The 18,966-nt window shown below is 42.2% G+C and overlaps 3 protein-coding genes across 7 annotated transcripts in view; 2 read left to right on the top strand and 1 right to left on the bottom strand.

The window, feature by feature from the left end:
* The window catches only part of tan (C45 family peptidase tan), a 39,720-nt gene that overhangs the window by 2,173 nt on the left and 18,581 nt on the right, over nucleotides 1-18,966 (top strand). The window lies entirely within an intron of this gene.
* Nucleotides 1-18,966, top strand: part of LOC105422333 (DDB1- and CUL4-associated factor 11) — a gene marked incomplete at its 5' end in the record, with an annotated part of 29,904 nt that overhangs the window by 1,121 nt on the left and 9,817 nt on the right. The gene's annotated exons all lie outside the window — the stretch shown is intronic.
* bma (SCY1-like protein bma) lies at nucleotides 252-18,044 on the bottom strand. 5 transcript variants are annotated; one of them, XM_011631612.3, is made up of 17 exons: nucleotides 17,528-18,044; nucleotides 14,070-14,294; nucleotides 13,440-13,574; nucleotides 13,057-13,284; nucleotides 11,138-11,258; nucleotides 10,741-10,824; nucleotides 9,769-9,914; nucleotides 9,199-9,444; nucleotides 8,498-8,643; nucleotides 8,238-8,388; nucleotides 7,612-7,852; nucleotides 6,905-7,073; nucleotides 6,244-6,425; nucleotides 5,815-5,868; nucleotides 5,429-5,682; nucleotides 4,410-4,669; nucleotides 252-3,711 (listed from the first exon to the last, which is right to left on the bottom strand). In XM_011631612.3, the coding sequence occupies exons 2-16, from the start codon at nucleotides 14,220-14,222 to the stop codon at nucleotides 4,424-4,426; spliced, it is 2,556 nt and encodes an 851-aa protein (XP_011629914.2). In that variant the 5' UTR covers nucleotides 14,223-14,294; nucleotides 17,528-18,044; the 3' UTR covers nucleotides 252-3,711; nucleotides 4,410-4,423. The 5 variants fall into 5 exon arrangements, with proteins under 5 accessions (XP_011629914.2, XP_088927226.1, XP_088927225.1 ...); XM_089071100.1 differs by lacking the exon at nucleotides 17,528-18,044 and adding an exon at nucleotides 16,918-17,378; XM_089071099.1 differs by lacking the exon at nucleotides 17,528-18,044 and having other exon boundaries at nucleotides 4,523-4,669.

The following is an 18,966-nucleotide window of genomic DNA, read 5'->3' as shown; positions in this document are numbered from 1 at the left end:
TACCGAATTCGCTTATCCGACACCACGAGTAACAGACTTATCGTTTCGATTACACGCTATCCCATTGATCCACATGATCTTACGGGAGTTTATACGACACCACATTGCATTCACATACAATGGTGCCCATAAATTTAGGAGAGCTATCTCGCACATATCGGAAACATTTCCCGCGGATGCCGCTATTCGATGTTTATATGTGCCACGTTGTGGTAAGAAGAGAGCTTAATTCGATTAACGTTTCGAGGATATTTTAAAAAATAAGACAAAAAATAAGAAACAGAGAGAGAGAGAGAGAGAGAGAGAGTGTGTGTGTGTGTGTGTGTGTGTGTGTGTGTGTGTGTGTGTGTGAGCGAGCGAATAAGGTGAAGAAGAAAGTGAAAATTGGAAAAGTCAGAGGTAAGAAATTTGCGGAATTTACAACGTGGAGGAAAGTTTCAAATCTTATTGCTACTGAATTATTCTGCAGTACACGTGTACTTGCGTATATAATGTAAACATACATACACGGATGCGAAATGAATCTTTTTCATATTGCCGATCAGCATCGTGGATGGGAAAGCCAACAGATTTACTTTTTCTTTTTCTTTTTCTTTTCTTTTTCTTTTCTTTCTCTTCTCGCAAGGGAACAGATGAATTTGCGAAAAGATTGACATGGGCAATGAGAAAATTTCGTTTGCGTGAAAAGATGTCTTGTTCGAGAAGACTGTTTGAGAATAAGATAGTTCTGGAATATAAGGGATATGTCTTTGTTTTATAAGCTAATACGAAGCTATGGCACGGCGAAAGAAATGTTGGCAATACATAATATTGATATTTTTTTCAGATATTTTGTACCGAACTTGTATTCTGTCTCTCTCGTTCTCTCTCACTTTTTCTTTCTCTTTCAAATATACGAAGATTAAATTATTATTGCAGTTAATTATTTAAATAACTTAGCGAACGCACATTTGCAATCCGCGATGTATTCTTTTTCATGACAATTTCGAAATTGGTGTACCTATTTCTGTTTTTTTTTCTTTTTTATACATCCTCAGTTCTTTTTTATACATCCTTAATGATTTTTGTATTCTCAGACTTCGCGACTGTAATTGAATTTTTTATGATAATTATAATTTGCAGTTAATTAATAAACGGTCCGATGAGATCGTATCTTTTAGGATTATAATCTGTATTTTTATAAATGCTTTTATACAACATCCGATCGTTCGTTCGGCGAAAGCTTGATTGAAAACGAAATGCGAGATGTATATTGCCAAAAATAAAGTTTCGAAACGAAAAATTCCTACGAATTGTTAAATTTAATTAATTTAAATTGTTAAATTTAATTAATTTAAATTGTTAAATTTAATTAATTTAATAAATTAAATTAATTTCATTTACTCCTAACTTCCTACTATTACGTAATTGACATCGAGAAATAAATTTCGTACAGCGAAAGAATGATACTCGATGTATAGTCAGTCGCATACACGACGAATGAAATACATCAAACAATTCACGAGCCATAATTATTCCTTGACCTATTATTTGGCATTGTTATTTGCGACTCACGCGCGCGTCGATTCGACATTTCCGGAAACCGCATTCCACGGGAAAACTCAAACGTTGTGCGTGACATACGTATGCGTGTCTGCATACATACAGTGTGTTAGGAGGTGTGCGTTACCCGCCTTCGCGGCGACATCGCCCGAATTATAAAAGCTACCTTAAAATTTAGTGATTGTGTAGTGCGACAATTGACGACTGACCGGCATGGCTTGGACTCGTGTTGTACGTAGAAAAAAAAATTAATCTTAAATCAAGAGAAAAATTCTCATATATGTAAACAAGAATATTGTAATCTTCTTAAAAATTTTAGTCGATTTGATTTGTATTGACGCAAATGTTACTTTTAGAAGATTACGATATTCTTGCTTATATATGAGAGTATTTATCTTGATTTAAAATTAATTTTTTTTTCTGTCCGCACGCGTCTGTGCGCACGCCGTTTATTACGAGATACATATTTATAGATTATTACATAGACAAATATATATCGACGAGAAAAATATTCATTCTTTGTCCGTACGTGACTAAGAGAGATGTGTATATACAGAGTGGCCCATTATAATCACGCGATTTTCTTTATCTCCTAAACTATTTGTTATTCTCGAAAAATGTTTCAAATAAAACCTACTCGATTACGGGACATCTTATGATGGACACACATTTTTTTTTTAGGTGGAGATGTTCCTGAAACTTCCAGATTGGTTTTTGTCTTTTTTTAAATGGAATCATTTATTTTTTATTACATAATATGATTTCTCTAATTATTATTCTCTATTCTGTATAAAAGTATTCAGATACAAAGATATAAAAAAATTTAAAAGGTCAAGATATTTTATAATTTCATATTCAAGATATATTCAAGACATATTTGACATGAAATATAAAATATTTCATAAATTATTAATTGTTTTATAAACTATTTTTTATGCATAAAATAACGGGAAAAATCATTTGATGTAAAAAAAGCATGTAATGCTTGTTGTTTTTCGAAACGGATAGGTTTTACGGAAAATATTTTTTCGAATAATAAGTAATTCGGGAGATATAATCGCGTGGAAAAATTATAATGAATCACCCCGTGTGTATATCTTACTTTACTTTTCTTTTAATTTATACTTACGTCTACGACGTGCTTTCTTGATAAATAAGATGAATCAGAAGTCGCGACTCTTCGAATTTTCGGTTTGATTGTCGAAAAATCGGATGATCCTGATCCGCTTTGTAACGAATCGATCTGGCCCACCTAAGTGAAGTTCGAAATCGGACGGCCATATTGAGCGTTAAACGCGCGAACGAGGATATGTGAGACGATTTGATTTTTAATTGCTAATGACATAATAGAGGAAACAATAGCGCGTTGATAACGGACTGAGAATCAATACTAGTAATTAATCTCATTTTAATGAATTTGTGATCGATGTCGAGGACCAGTCGAGTTCTCGAAGTCAATCGGCGTCTTCTGATACACCCCTTGCGCACGTACTTCCAAATCATGCATCCCTGAACCCTTCGTCGTCACTACGTGCCGGCAAGGATGATATACATGGAGATATACGCGGTGCGATCATTAACTCGGGAGTGAAAGGGGTTTCCCCGGGCTAATTTGTGGCCATCAATTCGCGATCCTACCGCGTAGAGTGTATTGTGTGTATATCTATATATATATCTATATATATGTATATATACGTACATATATACGTATTAGGTCAGATTGTACATGCGTTAAGCCGGATTCGGACCAGCGCTCACTCGCTCGCTCCGCATCCGATTTTAGAAGAATCTACAGCGAGAGCCGCTTTCCGTTTCCCCGCGACACGCGATCTACGGAAGGGGTAGATCCTCGGGTCGCCGATCCCCGGAGAGCGATCCTCGCGTCTTACTCGAAATCCCGAGGCTAATTAAGGGTGAATCGGCGCAGCATCTCGTTCGCCGAGCGTACTTTTGGACGAGAGCTCCTCCGCGCGATTCATCGCCACCCCCTCTTCCTCCTCCTTTTCCGCCTCCTCTTCTTCCTCCTCTTCCCTTTACGATTGACCGAGCGTGCAAGGAGATTGTTGCGCACTAGTCAGAGACTCCACAACCGTCGCAATCTTGTCCGAGCTTCGTTCAGCGACGATCGTTGGCACTTCACGCTTCGGGTTGCCTATTGAAGAACTGATACTGCAACACGGGAAAGAGAGCGGCATCGTCTTTTACGCTTCGTCGTTTCTCGAGCGAGATGTCTCTCGCGATAATAAAGAGGAATCGCGTTTAACAATCGGTCTTGGAAGAGCGCGCGAGTCTTGGTGGGATCTCTCTTATCACGGGAGAAGCACTTTGCTTATTGTTAGTTTCCAAGCTACGATCTCTGAATTTACATCCCCTTTACCGTTGTTGAATCTTTCTCGAGAAGATATTCTTATATCTTGCCTCTCATGACGACTTTTTCATGTTGAAAAAGAAATAATTCCGCTCAAAAAAACCGAATCAATTTCAGAAAGAGCATTACCGTCTAACTTTTACTCTTCACCGAACCCGAAAGATCTTGGACATTGGACTCTCGAGCTTTATTTACATCGGGAAAGTCACGCGCCGTTAAAATCCACTCCAATCCGCGCGACGCTCTCAGGAGCAAGGTCCTTCGAAATCATTCCGTTTCGTTATCCGTTCACCGCCAGCAGAAGACCACTCCGATCAATATTTCGATATCGCGCCTTCGCGACGGTCTCTCCGAATTAATCGAGAAGAGAGAGAGAGAGAGAGAGAGAGAGAGAGAGAGAGAGAAAATCTAATCTAAGGACAAGGTGCGTGGGGACGATCAAATCGGAGAGAGAGAGCGGCAGGCGCGAATCGAGCTAAGTCTTAGTGAATATCCTTACACTGTAACGGAGGGTCAGTGGGAATGCTGTCCCGGTAGCTGGAGTGATGGAGAGAGTGTTGGTGGTGGTGGTGGTCCGTTCAGGTTCAGGCAGATGGGGGGTAGTTGTCTTACCATGCTGGAGCCAACCTGCTGCAGTAGCCCGATTCCTTGCTGCGACGACGTCGAGGACACGGACGGCCGTCTCGAGCCGCGAATACTGTTCAGGCTCGAACTGAGCAGATACGGCACGCTGCTACTCGTGATCGGCATCCCACTCCCCTGCGAACAAATCCAGTTTCATTTCCGGATCAGCTCGTCCCTAATTCCCTGCGATTTATCACGCTGGAATTGCGCGCCGACTCCTAGAGCGCGAGAATTCACGACGACAGAAACGCATTTTCAATCGTTAATTGTTAATCGTTAAGATCTCGCGCGTAGAATCTCTGTGAGATTCCGCCTGCCGTGATTTATTCCGTTAATTCCGCCGATCTTGGCAATAACCCGGCACATTAATACTCCGCGCGGCGGATCAATTAACAACTCCGATTTATTTCTGCTTTACGCCGCTCGCGTGATCAATAGGAGGGATTCGCTTTTACAGACGACGAGGTAGTTTTCCGATTGTTCCGAAGGCGCAAGAATGTCAGTGGGTCACGCTAGTTTGAATCTCAACGCGTCCCCAACGAGCATTAGTTAACATCGTGAAATATTTAATTCTCCTTGAATATTTAATTCCCGAAACCGGAGACTCTACGTCAAAAATTCCGAGGAGATGAAATTCCGCGGGCTCCCTTTCGCACTTCCGCGTTTCACGCGAATCATTTTCATCGTTATTCACCCTTGTGATTTTTACATCGCCCATTTCTTTTTTTAGGTCGTCCATTTTTTTTACCGTATAACTTTATATCTTTTTATCACCATGCGTTGTAAGCGGGCGTTGTAACCAGCGCGATGTCGTTTCGCGTGCAGGCAGCGTCGTTTCGCGACGTGCAAATTATAATAGGCGCGGTGAAGAATGTGCGTGATATATGCATATACCGTGGGCGGGGATAAATTAATATTGGATCCGCGTCGTTCCTGGGGACCGGTGCTGGAGTGTCGGCGGATCGGCAGGCCGCCGCCGCCGCCGCTGCCGGGCGTCCCACCTGGCGAGCTCGCGCAAGACGGCGCTATCCGTATCTTCGGTGTCATCAGGGTGTTGTCCGACAGTCGTCTGCTCGTGAATGTGTTGGCGACACGCAGAAAATTACTATCGTTGGCCGAGGACGAGGTGAACCATCCGCCGAACACCGCTAGACAACCGAAACAAACGCGTCCGGCTTTGGTTAAATCGATCTCGGACAACCGAAACGCCGCGTCCTCCGTCCGAGGACAGCGTAAATATTTTATAGAAGGAGGAATGGACCCATCATCTCTCCACTTACCAGCCATTGAACTTTTCCGCGCCATATTTTCCGCGGATGCCGTCGATATAGACCCTGCGTGCGGGAAAAACGTCGTTTTAGTACCATAAACTCGGATCACTTAGTTCCTCGGAGGACCGTTTCCATAAATATTGAATAAACTTAATGGAGTTCCCTATCTTCTTCCAGTTATGCCGCCCGAAGAAGTCGGCGTATATTTATTAAGCCGCCGCTCAGTTTAGCTAATATTTATGGCAACCATCTACCGAAACGTTAGAGAAAGTGTCGTAGCTCTTCTTTAAGGAAATATTACAAGGAGAAATGTTACAAAGAGAATATAAAAAGACGCGATTATTTTCACGACAAGGAAATTTGAACGTTCAAAATCAATGTGAAGAATGTCTCGCTTAGACGTTGGAAAGGGTCCGCGTGATACTTCAGTATTCGCACCGATGCTGTTCTTCCTGGCCATGTCCTCGGCCGACGAGGTCTTGCGTTGCTCGATACGCAAATTCGGGATGTTGAACGCCGGCACGTGCACGTTGTCGGTGCTGTATTGATGCCGCAGAGGACGAGACTTGTCGGGGCTCGGTAGAGAGAGATTGTCGAGCGTCAGCTTGTTCCTTTGATTTCTGCAAAATTACAAAAATAAGAGAGAGAGAGCTCGCGTGGGATGAACGTTATGAAGAATGCGCCGTCTGAAGATGCGCCGATCGATATGGCGGCGCAATATTAATTAATTAGCAGCCGCAATACTCGTTAATTATACGGAGTGCTTCACGTTGTACGTACTTGCGCAAATGGAATCTTCGTTCGGCCGGAAAACGTGGCAAAAAGATTATTAATAATAAAGATTAATTGTAATGCAAAAGATACTTATACTTTTTCTTCATAAATTTTAACTTAAAGGGATTGCTTTATCCTGCTGACGGATACGATGCGAAACTTATGTTCGTTAATACTTTTACAGTTAGGGAATACTTTAATATATTGGTTTTGTAACGATTTTATGCGCCATTAAATGTGCGAAAATACTCATTTATTTTTATGATTTTTACGATATAAACGAACGTTGTCTCGACTGCACGATCTTGATGTTAATTACACTTGCCTTTCGATATTGTTTAACATGTCCATCAGCACCTCGAGGAGTAGTATGAATTGTTCGAGATTCAGTTTCGGATTCACGGTTTGTGGTAGCAGCGAAGGCATTGCATGCGTGGCCATCCAGTTAACCGATAATCCATATTTCTTGTCAGTCAGCATTAGCCTGTAAATGTCTGAAACACGCAAATCGAGTGAAAATGATTAGACATGAATCTAATCATCCTTTTTTTTAGACTGTCTATTTCTAAAGCGAAGAAAGAATAATTTCTCCAGTAAATTCCTCAAGAAAGAAAAAAAAGTTCATTTTTCTTTTTCTTATCTCCTTTCCTCGTTTTCTTTTTCTCCCTTGATACAGCTAGAATATTATCTCGAATTGTTTCATTACATATTAAACGGTCCCTGACCAATATTTCCCCTCCTATTGGCAGGCGATAAGAATATTCGATCAAAAAGTCTTGCTCGAGATTATAAATATATTCACCCTTACATCGAGACTATAATATCCGAATTTAGTCTTGCTTATTTCAACAAGAAGAATAAGACCGCACTTTGAAATATCTTTTTAATGCGTCATATTTAAATAGAAACAGATATTTTTTATCTTGATTCACAGCAAACGTTTGATCATGTTTTCTAGGGCAATCAATTGATCGACGTCGGGCGTGGCTTCCGTTAGGTGAATTCGCGTGTATTCGCTTTAACTTCACTTACTTACAACCCGCACGACGATCTCGGGTTCTTGCAGCTTGACTTTACAGAGCAGCGGTAGGATGCAGTCGATGATCTTCTGCTTCTCGAGGCGGCACAGGATGCACGGCACCACGTCCATCAGCACCCGCGCGTTCGCCGAGTTGTTCTCGAAGGCGTCCAGAAGCTTCGGCAGCACCACGTTGCGTATGGCGTCGTCTTCGAGATAGTTCGTTACATGCGCCACGGCCACGAACGCGGCCGTCTGATGGACAAACGAATCGATCTTAGATACGTGACAAAATTTTTCAACAACGTTATTTAAATAGATAGCTCGGCGATATTTCTAAATTGCGAAAATTTCGAATATTGTAAGAAGTCGATGAATTAAAATGAGATGTGCAGGAGATTGTAGATTAATTTTAATTCTTAATTAAATGGATTAATTAAAAGTACGAATTTACATTTAAGAGTTAGTCTCAGAGAAATGTTTTTTTTTTTTTTTTTTTTTTTTTTTAATTGAAAAATTTCAGTTTTGCAAATCTTAAAGTTTTATTTCCGCAACTTTGTTGGGCCGCGCTTTATCCTGTCGATAAGGTAATCCAATGTAAAAGTATTGTCTCTTCCTGTTGGGACTGAGTGTTACTCACCCGCACTTGAATGGTCGAATTCTCGAAGGACATGTAGAGCATCGAGAGCACCTCGCGCTCATATTCCTGGGGCGTCTTCTCCAGGATGATGTGCAGATTTTCCAGCAGAGTCACGGTTCCCTGAATTGACTTTCGATTGGTGAAGAGAGGTCTGCGGGGGAGGGAGGCGAGAGAGAAACGGAAGAGAGAGAGTGAGATGAGACGTGCCTATTTCGCGCGGTCTCGCGCTCATTTCCGCCCTCGTTCTGTGTAATACGTACTTAAGCGTGGGAAACACGATCCGCTCGTACTCCTCCTTGGTGCTGTTCTGAACGATGTACAGCATGGGCTGTAGCACGGCCGACAGCACTTCCTGCGTCTGCAGCTCCGCGTGGAGATACGTCCAGATATGCTGATACCAGAGTTTCTGCACAAACGGAAAATGCTCGCGTGACACGCGACATTTCGCGGAAGCGGAGAGCCACGAATGATTAGGGTGAATCGAATATAGCTATGGTGTAATTTACACCGTAAAACAACGCGGATTAATTAACTGCTGCGAGAAAGAGAGGAAGAGAACACGGAGCGTGAAAAATTTATCGAATCATTCATTCTACTCAACGATCCCATTTGCGATTAAACGATTTTAACGATTCTTCCTCGTGTCTCAAGGATCTATTGGAAATCTATTGAATTTGCAGAGAATTGTTGAGTATGCTCGATGCAGTAAAACGGACTAAAGGAATTATAGTGGAATAATTATTAGCGGAAGCGGATTACCCCCTCTCCTCCCCCTATTCAAGATGAGGAAAATTACGATTTGTAAACGTCCTCGCTCTCGGAGAAAAATTTATAATTTATAATTTATAATTTAATATTTTATAATTTATATCAAGATTCGGATTAATGTTTTATATATTTCGGTTCTTCGTTACAATTCACCCTCCGCTCAGCCCAAGTTACGTAATGCATTCACGCTTACCCTCGGCATATACGGCAACAGTTCTCTCAAAGTCGTCGTGTAAAAGTGCTCCTTCTGATGCACATCTTTCATCTTGCTGACGTCGAGAAATTGTAGGGCATGCACAAACGGGTCTTGAAAGAACTTGATCATGGTTAAAACCTGCGCGGTCGGCCTCTGCTTCGGGTCCTTGTGCAAGAGTCGCGTCACGGCCTCCCGAAGCGGAATCGGTATCAGCGGCAAAATAACGGCGACTTGATCGTCAAGCTGGTGAAGAAAACGACAATCCAGCGAGTTTTTGTCATAGGCTTACGTTCTTTTACTTTCCGATCAGGTAGACCGCGATTAAAGTTTCCATACATAACGATAAGGAAAAAAAAAAAAAAAGAAAGAAAAGGAAATCCGTAACTCGAGGAAACTCCCAGCTAAAAAGGTCGAGGTTTATTTACGAAGATCAGAAGGACGAGAAAAGTCGAAGAGAGATTCTATGTCTCCTGAGAGCTAAAACCTTTTAAAGATCATCCGTGATTTCTTCGCGCACTTTCAAAGGGGATCGTGTCTCGTCCTCGTCTCGCGGACGGATTAACTTACAGTCTCGAGTTGCTTGAGATAATCCGAGCAGCTGTGGTTCGCCTGTATTAGCGGACGGCCGTGATTGTAAATCGCGCATATCGTCATGCCCAGGCTGTACATATCGCTGGAGAAGCTCGCGAGCTTTTTCTGCTGCACTTCCGGCGCTGCAACAACAGAGGGTTGGTACAGAGGGATGCAAACAACGTGGAGCGAATCATCAATAATGCAAATAAGAGATCTCTTCGCGCAGCCACGAGAGGAAAGCCGTTCCCTGGTAACGGATTCGATTTTCGGTTTACGAGTCGATTGCAAAGTTTCATCGCTAAAGTTCGAGGGCAATGAAGTTTTTTGTATATAAAATCAATCCCGTCGCTCGCGCGCAGGTTTATTTTTCTTTCCTGCATATGTAATCAAGCGACTTGTTTACGTATCGACGATTGGAATATTTAAAATTTTACGTTCAATCAGAATTCATCAAATATTCTCGATTATGAAATGAAATTCGAATTTATATTGTCGCGACGACTGTGTGTCTAGTATTTCCTAGACACGTTGTGTACTTTTACCTTAGGCACGATTATGCAATAGAGTTGTCTTTATCCAACACACGAAGCTTGCGGGAGGGAAAACAAATATTTACCGGATTAAATATTTAATGTACACTCGAAATATCCGTAAGTTTGTATTTAGCTATTGTAGAGAAATTGATTTCTTTATAAAAAGAATCTCTCTATTTGCAAAGGCATGATACAAGATCTCCGTTTATGGAAAAGCCGTTTATGGAAGCCGTTTCTATTTATGGCCCGCGTTTATTACTCCGTGTTACTTTCATGTGAAGACTCGGAAATGTACTTAACCATGTTAAGTGCCGACGAAAGGCAAACTCCACGATTTTATTATTCAAACTTGCATGACTCGTAAAACGCACGTCGTTACTAGAGGCAGCTTTCTCAGCGTGGACGCGTGTTAACAACCTCCGCGATGTCTTACCTATATAATCAAGATTCGGTTGAGTCATTTTTGGCATGTGCTTCGTCCACGATTGCACCGTTATCGGTATCTCTTTGGCTCCCTCTAACAAGCGAAACGCATTCCAACTTAAGGGTAGAATTACGCATCTATCTTTCTTAATCTCTAGCTAATTACATCATTTATCTTTTATCTCGCAAAATTTTGCTTATTCCGTATCTTAATACTGTTCTATATAATGAATAAATTAAAATAATTTCAGGATTTAATGATTCTTTCGCTTTGTCGTATTGAGCAATTTGATAGGAAGCGTAATATATACTTTATGTGATGAAAAGTGTCTGATATTGACTAAAAATGGACAAACTTCGATTAGCGTTGCTATCTTTAGTACCAGGGATGACGAGATTGGACTCACCGATAAACTCGAACCCCGACAACTTCCACGTGCCCCTTTTCGTAATAATAATGCTCGTCGGGCAAACATTTCTATGGAGAAATTTACAGTTGCCATGAAGAAATAATAGGGCCTCTGTGATCTGTAAAAAAAGTAATAAAAAGTTTGTAATGTCAACTATTGGACGTTCGCTTTTTTAATTTCAATATTTTTTGTAGCGTTTCATGTAGTTTGTATGTTATTTCCTCGTGGATAGAACAGTTTTATTAAAATACCTAAAAATTCTACCAGGATCTATGGATTTAAAATTAAATTTTATTGAGCTATCAAAATAATTATGTAATTTAAATTTATTACTAGAATATTAAAAAATTGCAATATTATCATGCTTAAACGTTCCGTATAATAATTTTAATGGCCCAACAAAATTATTTCCAGATCTGTATTTGGTCAAATTTTTAAATGTTTCAGCAAAACCATTCTTTCGATGTTGCAATTCTAATACTTTTTAATATTCCCTTTTTAACATTATAATTTATGTTTATTTTCCATAGCAGCTCAAGTAGATTTAAATATTACTCGCCAAAGACATAATTGCGTGTTCGAGTCGTTAAATTGCATTGCTGAACGCGATTGCTGTTACACGGCGGCACAAGTTTCGTGGTTTGAGGGGGTTGGCGACATTAAGCATTCTATTACATCCCTCGTAATACATTCTATTATGCGAGCTACGTCGAAGAGTGGCACCGCAGTGATGGAGGTGATTTCGCGTGGTTGCAACCAGGAACTCGTTTTTGAGAAAATTCACTTTGACCATCCTCTCTCTTTCTTCCCCTCATCACCTTTCCATTTTCCCTCTTTTTCTCTCCTTCTGCCTCGTTGATGCACGCATGCGCTCGGATTCGACTTAATTTTCCGCAACGCGACTCCGTTATTGTATCTACGTTGTGCTTACGCACAATGTCATGGTCATGCATGCGTACTCATATGTCGAAATCGTCTCTTCTATTTGTCATTACCGCCTATATCTAATTCGAGCTGTAACGTGCGCATTATATCGTAACAATGTAATATAATATGAGGATAGTTTTTATCGAAAGCTTCGATCACGCGTTTATTGAATATTGTACAGACATACACACACACACACACACACACACACACACACACACACACACACACACAGAGAGAGAGAGAGAGAGAGAGAGAGAGAGAGAGAGAGAGAGAGAGAGAGCACAAAGAAGAGCATTGACAATATCATGACCTGGATAAAAGCACTTAAAAACACACCACTTTGTTCTTCTCCCCCGTGATCTTACTTTATACACGACTTAACTGTTAATGGACGAATGCCATTATCAGTGCGCTGGATTTTAAGAGATCGCAAGGTATGTCTGCGAAAATAGATAAACAAGACGAGTGAGATTTACGAAAATCAGTTTATCGGGATATATAGTCAAAAGAGAAGTTTCATAAATATTTCCTTATGTGACGTTAAGTCGTGTTTCCTAAATATTTTTTTATGTGACTCGGATCGAAATCCTTTTGTTGACAAATGATTTAAATTCTACAAAAAGAATAGTTTTGTTGGCAAATCTAAAAATTTGGTCAGACACAAATCTGAAAATAATTTTGTTGGGCCTTCAAGATTATTACGTATAACATTCACGTTTATTGTTAGAAGAACATTTTTGGATTATTATCATATTTACACGTCCTGCATAATAATTTTAATGGAAAATTATTTTTATTATCTTCAGATTTTAAATTTGCCAGCAAAATCGTTGCTTCCGCGTATGACTTTTACGAAAATTAAAATTATAAAATTATATAAAATTTAATATATTAAAATGATAATATAATGTTTAATATATTATAATATAAAAATCCCCTGGAAGTTTTTTATCGATAATTCGATCTTTGACATCGTGCTCTCTTACCTGCAACAATCCGTACTTGACCTCCAACTCGTGCAGCTCGTATTCCTTGATGAACGAGCGATGATGGCTCGTAATCGCCGGATGATTCTGTTTGCCCATCGGTCCCGAGGATTGCGCTGCGGGGGTATTCGCCAATTGTTCCTTGTACGCCAGGACGTTTGCCAGGCTGGCGAGGACCGGTTCCGAGGCGAAGGCCAACGTATCCGCGCACTCCTCCACTTTGTACGCCTACATCGCCGGTCAAATATAGCGCATATCGATCTACGGAGTGGCTCGCAAAAACGCTCGACGATACGCGACATATAGAGATAACGATCGAAACTGCATTCGAGTGAATTCGCGTGTCAGGCGAAGCCACCTCGAGTGAGCGCGTCAACACGTACCTGAAGAAGCTTCGGATGCGAGTACCGTTCCATCTGAGCGGCGCCCGCACGCAAAATATCCGTGACCGTTTCTCGCCGTTTCGGCTTATGCAGCTTCTCCACGGATCGCTTGTCGAACAGGAATATCGAGACCTCCTGCAAGCAGGAGTAAACGGCATTCCTTCCGCGCACATATCGCCGACATCCCCTCCCCCCCCCCCCGCAATCTCTGAAGTACAATCGAATTCCGAGTCATCGGAATTCGAGCACGAGGACCTCTCGATCTCCCCGAAGTTGGACACGAGATCGAAACAATGAATTGTCCTCCGTTCTCGCGCTCGCGAATCCTCCGCTCGAATCCCCCAGAACTGGAATTCTCTCCGAGTCCGATCAATTCGAATGTAATCCACGACTCGATCACCTCTCTTTCTGTCTCCTCCAGATCCGGATATCGTTAGAAAGATGGGGGAAACTGAATCACGGTTAAAATTAATCGACATCGCAGCACTCGGACGTCGTTAGCGATGGCTAAACCGTTTATCAATATCGCCGTCGGCACGATACTAAGGAAAGTAAGAGATCCAAAGCGTGAGGGGAGGGGAGGGGGAGCAAACGCGAGATTTTTCTCCCGCGATTTTTACTGCTAGTTACCATCCTGTCCTTTTTCCGATAGCCGTCGTATATGCGCCAGACGTTTTCCGGCCCGGCCGTGGCGGACTGCTTGCCGATCTCGTACGTGTTGCGTATTGGATCGGGAAGCAAGTCGCACGGCGCCGTGCTGCTGCCCCTGGACTTCGCGAACATGATGAATCGGCCAACCAGCCAGAGGAACCAGCCCCCTTCAGTGGAACAGCGTCGATCTCGCCCGTTTATTATCTGCCAAACCGAAATCACCGTCGACCGCGTTATTCTATCGCTCTGGAGGATAAAGGAGGGGTTAGAGGAAGAAGAGCGACAGAAGGGGGCAGGGGAAATGGGTAAGGGAGGTCCGGGGTGAAATATCGGTGTAATATCGGGAAAGCGATCTCTATGTTCGTTCGTGACAATGGAATATGCCGCGCTACGTGAGGTACGCTTTTTCTCTCTCTCTCTCTCTCTCTCTCTCTCTCTCTCTCTCTCTCTCTCTCTCCCTCTCTCTCCCTCTCTCTTTCTCTCGCGTGTCTGTATAACACGCGAAATCGGATTCATCAAAATTACACCGATTTTAAACATTATTTTTTTCATCGCTGCCTTTGTTGCGAGAAAATTTTTGCGAATTGACGCGACCGTGCGTAAAAAAAATGGACGAACCGGGAGGATTTCGCGCCGCGAAATTGCGAGAGCAAGAATTCGTATTTGTTAAATTCCATTCCGTTCCTTTCTCTCCATCCCTGCATCTATTTGTGTTTGTCCCTCTTGACAAGACAATCATGAAAATTAAAATAAATTTTACCGAGCATTGAGGGATTAAAGGGATTAATGGGTGGATTTCAACAAAGTGAGAGAGAGAGAGAGAGAGAGAGAGAGAGAGAGAGAGAGAGAGGAGTTTATATTGCGCAATCATGTTACAGCGAATTTTTGTAATTTTTAAATTGTTCGATTTTTTAATTTCATACATTTATTTCCATTCTTACAAATTTATTTTATTTTTGTACTCAAACAAAAAGATTGAAAGAGAATTGAAAGAGTAAAATGAAAAAAAATATGGTGCACGTGCTCAAAAATAGCGTATAATTTATTAGTAAAAGAACGTAGGCGTATACGAATCCACAGAGCATTTAGGAATTTAAAAAAAACAATTCGCACAAATTTCAATTTTGAATATTTTATTTTATAAAACTGTTTCAACGCGCTTTAATTAACATACATTTAACAACATAAATAATAGTTTCATTTTTGTTTCATTTTACAAAAATAAATTTCTCTTTCATTCTATTAAATTTTTGAAAGAATGCTCCGTGTGATTTACGATTGATCTTTTTTTCTTTGTCAAGATTTAATTTGTACTCTCTGTGTGATTAATTAAATTTTTTTAGTCCGCGCTTTTATGTTGTACGAAATATCCAAATATGGCATTCTTTGAATCGGGAATTGAATCCATTTGAGGCATCGCTATAACCGACAACTTATTAATTATCGACATTGAAAGTTGAAATTAAGCGGAAATGAGATTCCGTTATTCTCATTTGCGGATCCGCGGTTTAATTTGGAAATTCACTTTTTCATCCCGATATGTTAAGTAATCCCGTAAATATTGAGCTTGGAAGTCCAGTATCGATTTGCAATGAAATACAAAAACTGGCTGTTTACTGCCGTGCAAATTGCGAATTAAACATTAAACGCGAGAAGATCTCGAAAAACGGAGCAAATGATATTTTTGCGAGGGAAGAAATCTTTGAATGTTCCTTTTGATATCTGGCGACGTGTTCTGAATAGAGGGAGCGGAATTGTGCTTCTAAATTTATATAATGCAAAACGAGAGGGCTTTCACATATGTATGTATATATAACTGAAATTCCCTTAAAGAGACGACTGAATAGATGGGAATGAGAGAAAAGGGTAAAGAGAAAATCTCTTATCAATTCAAATTTATATATCATCCACATTTCAATCTTTTACAAATAAATCCGTTTAAAGAATAAAAATCGCGGAATATTTTGTTTGTAGAATTTATGTTTTGACGTTTGAAACACACAATGAATTTCCACTCTTCTTTGAGAAAAATATCTCGTGTCATTTTTCACGCTTCCATCGCCGAACATAGGGATAGAGATCATTTTTGCACGTCCTTGATACAGGAATATAACTTTGAAAAAGCAATTTTTTTCCAGATATCGGATCGCAAGTATAACGCGATTGAAGCAAATCATCGTTAATTATTCAGTCGATTCGTTAGAGAACGTGACTGGTTGCGCGAGTGCACACTTATTATTACACGCTTTCTTGCACATGTACGTCTCACACAGACACATATTCGTTCGTTACAAGATTCCAATTTGATGTCAGTAACGATACATCCGTCTTTTTGGCAGCACGTAAAAAGGTCATGATCAGAAGAGAAAAAAAAGCGGCTAAAAAGAGAGAGAAAAAGAGAGGATGAGGAACAGAGAGGAAACAGAGCAGACCACCAAATGATGGAAGTTAAACAAGAGCGACAGAGATAGACGACGTTATATCTCATTCCTCAAGCTCTTTCTCCTTTCTCGAGAAATTTCCCGTGCAGGAAATATGATTCCTGATAGAGGCGTCCTTCGTTTCGAGCCGCGTTCGTTTCTTTCCTCTTCCTTCCTTCCTTCCTTCCTTCCACCCGTCAGCTTCCCTATCGCCGTGAAGAGGAGACCTCTCGCTTCTCCATCATCCACATTCTCCCGTAGAATTAATATCGCCCCGTGAAATCCTAATCGCCATAAGTTCTCGTCGGATTGACGTTAACGGGTGTTATCCGCTCCGGTAAATCGATATTAGCGCGCGAGTCGTTAGCGTTTAGCAGCGTATACCTAGAGCGCACCCCTAATCGCACCTCCGATTTTCGACACGATGTCCTCGGGGCGACATTATCCTGCCGGATTTCTCAATGACCTCAATTTCATCCCTGTCATTCCGTACTTTCCTTTCCTTTTCCTCGCGCGCCGCCTCCGTCGCGTCTCCTCCGCCGCTCGTTCGCGTGACGCGAATTTCTTTCCGCACACATGCGAATTGGAAAATCGTGGCACAAAGGAAGAAAGGAAGGAAGGAAGGAAGGAAGGAAGGAAGGAAGGAAGGACGACAAAAAAAATCTCGGGGAAGATGTGTTCTAGCGCAAAAAGACAGTCGTCACGTCTAAGCACTTCGCGAAATATCGCGAGCGCGTGCGGCTGAAACATGCGCGGCCGTCGTCGCCGTCACTGTCACCGTTACCGTCACCATCGTCGTCGTCGTCGTCGTCGTCGTCGTCGTCATCGTCATCATCATCGTTGAGACTCGAACGAAGCTACATGGACTCTCGCGAAGAGGTGGCGATAAACAATACACGCATACTCACGCATGTATCACGCACAGTACACCACGGAGATGTCAAAGAAAGGCAAACATAGAGCATAGAGCGCACGGGACAGATAGACGAACGGGGAGCGCGAGAGTGTGTGACTCACCTGTTGCCGAACGATATCGGGAAACGCGCGATAGCACCACCACCGCACATAGGCTCTCTCTCTGTATCGAGAAGAGGAAGAGGAAGTGGAAAGAGGAAACACCGCGGCGACGGCGGCGGCGGCGACGGCGGCAGCGACGGTGGTATTAGTGGCTGCGGCGGTGGCGGCTGGAAAAGAGAGCAAACAATCGCGCGGGTTCGCGCGAGTAGAGCGGAACGGAGCGGATTGTATAATAAACGCGTGGGGCGCGCGCGCGCGCGCGCGCGCGCGTGCGATGCACGGCGACGCGGATCGAGCTTCCGCGCGGGTGGCACGCGCCCGAATATATGTACGTGTGTGATACGTGCGTACGTGCGTGCGTATATAATGTATATATATATATATATATATATATATATATATATATATTTGTGTGTGTGTGGTGTGTGTGAGTGTGTGGTGTGTGTGTGCGCGGTCGTACAGCCGCCGCGCCGCGGATGGTTGCGCCGATGGTGTATCGCGACGGTGGACTGGCGCGACCGTAGGAGAAGAGGATCCTGTTATCCTGTAAACAGGCCCCTTCCCCCGCCCGTCTGCTCCAGCGGCGGCGTATCGCCGTCGTCGTCAACGTCGACGTCGACATCGCCGTCGACGGCGGTGGCGGCGGCGGTGGTGGCGGTGGCGAAGAGTACGCGCGTGCGCGCGCGCCCTCCGCCTCCTGACTCTCCGCCGGCGCTTGGCAGGTCCTCGCCCGGCTCCGAGCTCAGGGTGTAGGCCTGTGCGTTGCCTGGAAATTATAGGTCTGGGTTGCAGGGTAGGTAGGTTGGTAGGTTGGTAGGTAGGTAGGTAGGTAGATAGATAGATAGATAGATAGATAGATAGGTAGGTAGGTAGGTAGGTAGGTAGGTAGGTAGGTAGATAGATAGGGTAGGTGCTGGTTATACGCACGCAGGAGATGTATATAGAGGCGAGAGAGACGGAAAGAATGGGAATTGATGTGAGAGATACGGGAGTTTTTGCCTCTCGGCTCTCAGCTCGGCGCGGAGAGGCCGAAAAACTTGCCCTACCTGCATCAATACGCTCGATTTTCTCTGTTCCTTTGGCAACCGAGATGTCACCGAGGTGATGAGCGATTGTCCGCTGAGCGACCGGCTGACCTGACTGATTGACCTACTACTAGCGGTGTGACTGATACGCCAAGTTTCTCCTTCTTTAACTTCTTGTTTGAGTAATCGCGAGCTCGTAACGTTTTTTTGTTTTTCTAGGAAAGAATATTTTTACTGAAATATTGAAATTTGAGATACGGAAACAGATCTGAAAGTAATTTTATCGAACTTCCAAAATATTTATGTATAATACAAATATAATACAAATTGATTGCTAATATTATTATGTAGAATGTAGTACAAAATTGATTACTAAAACATTAAAAATTTTCTCAAGATTATCGTTATACTCAA

The sequence above is a fragment of the Pogonomyrmex barbatus genome, unplaced genomic scaffold (genome assembly GCF_055798465.1).
Source record: "Pogonomyrmex barbatus isolate J1 unplaced genomic scaffold, ASM5579846v1 scaffold11, whole genome shotgun sequence".
NCBI classification, from domain to species: Eukaryota; Metazoa; Arthropoda; class Insecta; order Hymenoptera; family Formicidae; genus Pogonomyrmex; species Pogonomyrmex barbatus.
This window is presented reverse-complemented; position numbering and strand designations above follow the sequence as displayed.

What these genes read in the sequence shown, in the direction of transcription:
- bma (XM_011631612.3), bottom strand. Translation starts at nt 14,222, where the DNA reads ATGTTCGCGAAGTCCAGGGGCAGCAGCACGGCGCCGTGCGACTTGCTT. An exon ending in ATGTTAAACAATATCGAAAG is followed by an intron (nt 6,426 to 6,904) that starts GCAAGTGTAATT and finishes GTAATTTTGCAG; the next exon opens with AAATCAAAGGAACAAGCTGA. An exon ending in GCGGAAAAGTTCAATGGCTG is followed by an intron (nt 5,683 to 5,814) that starts GTAAGTGGAGAG and finishes TCGGTTGTCTAG; the next exon opens with CGGTGTTCGGCGGATGGTTC.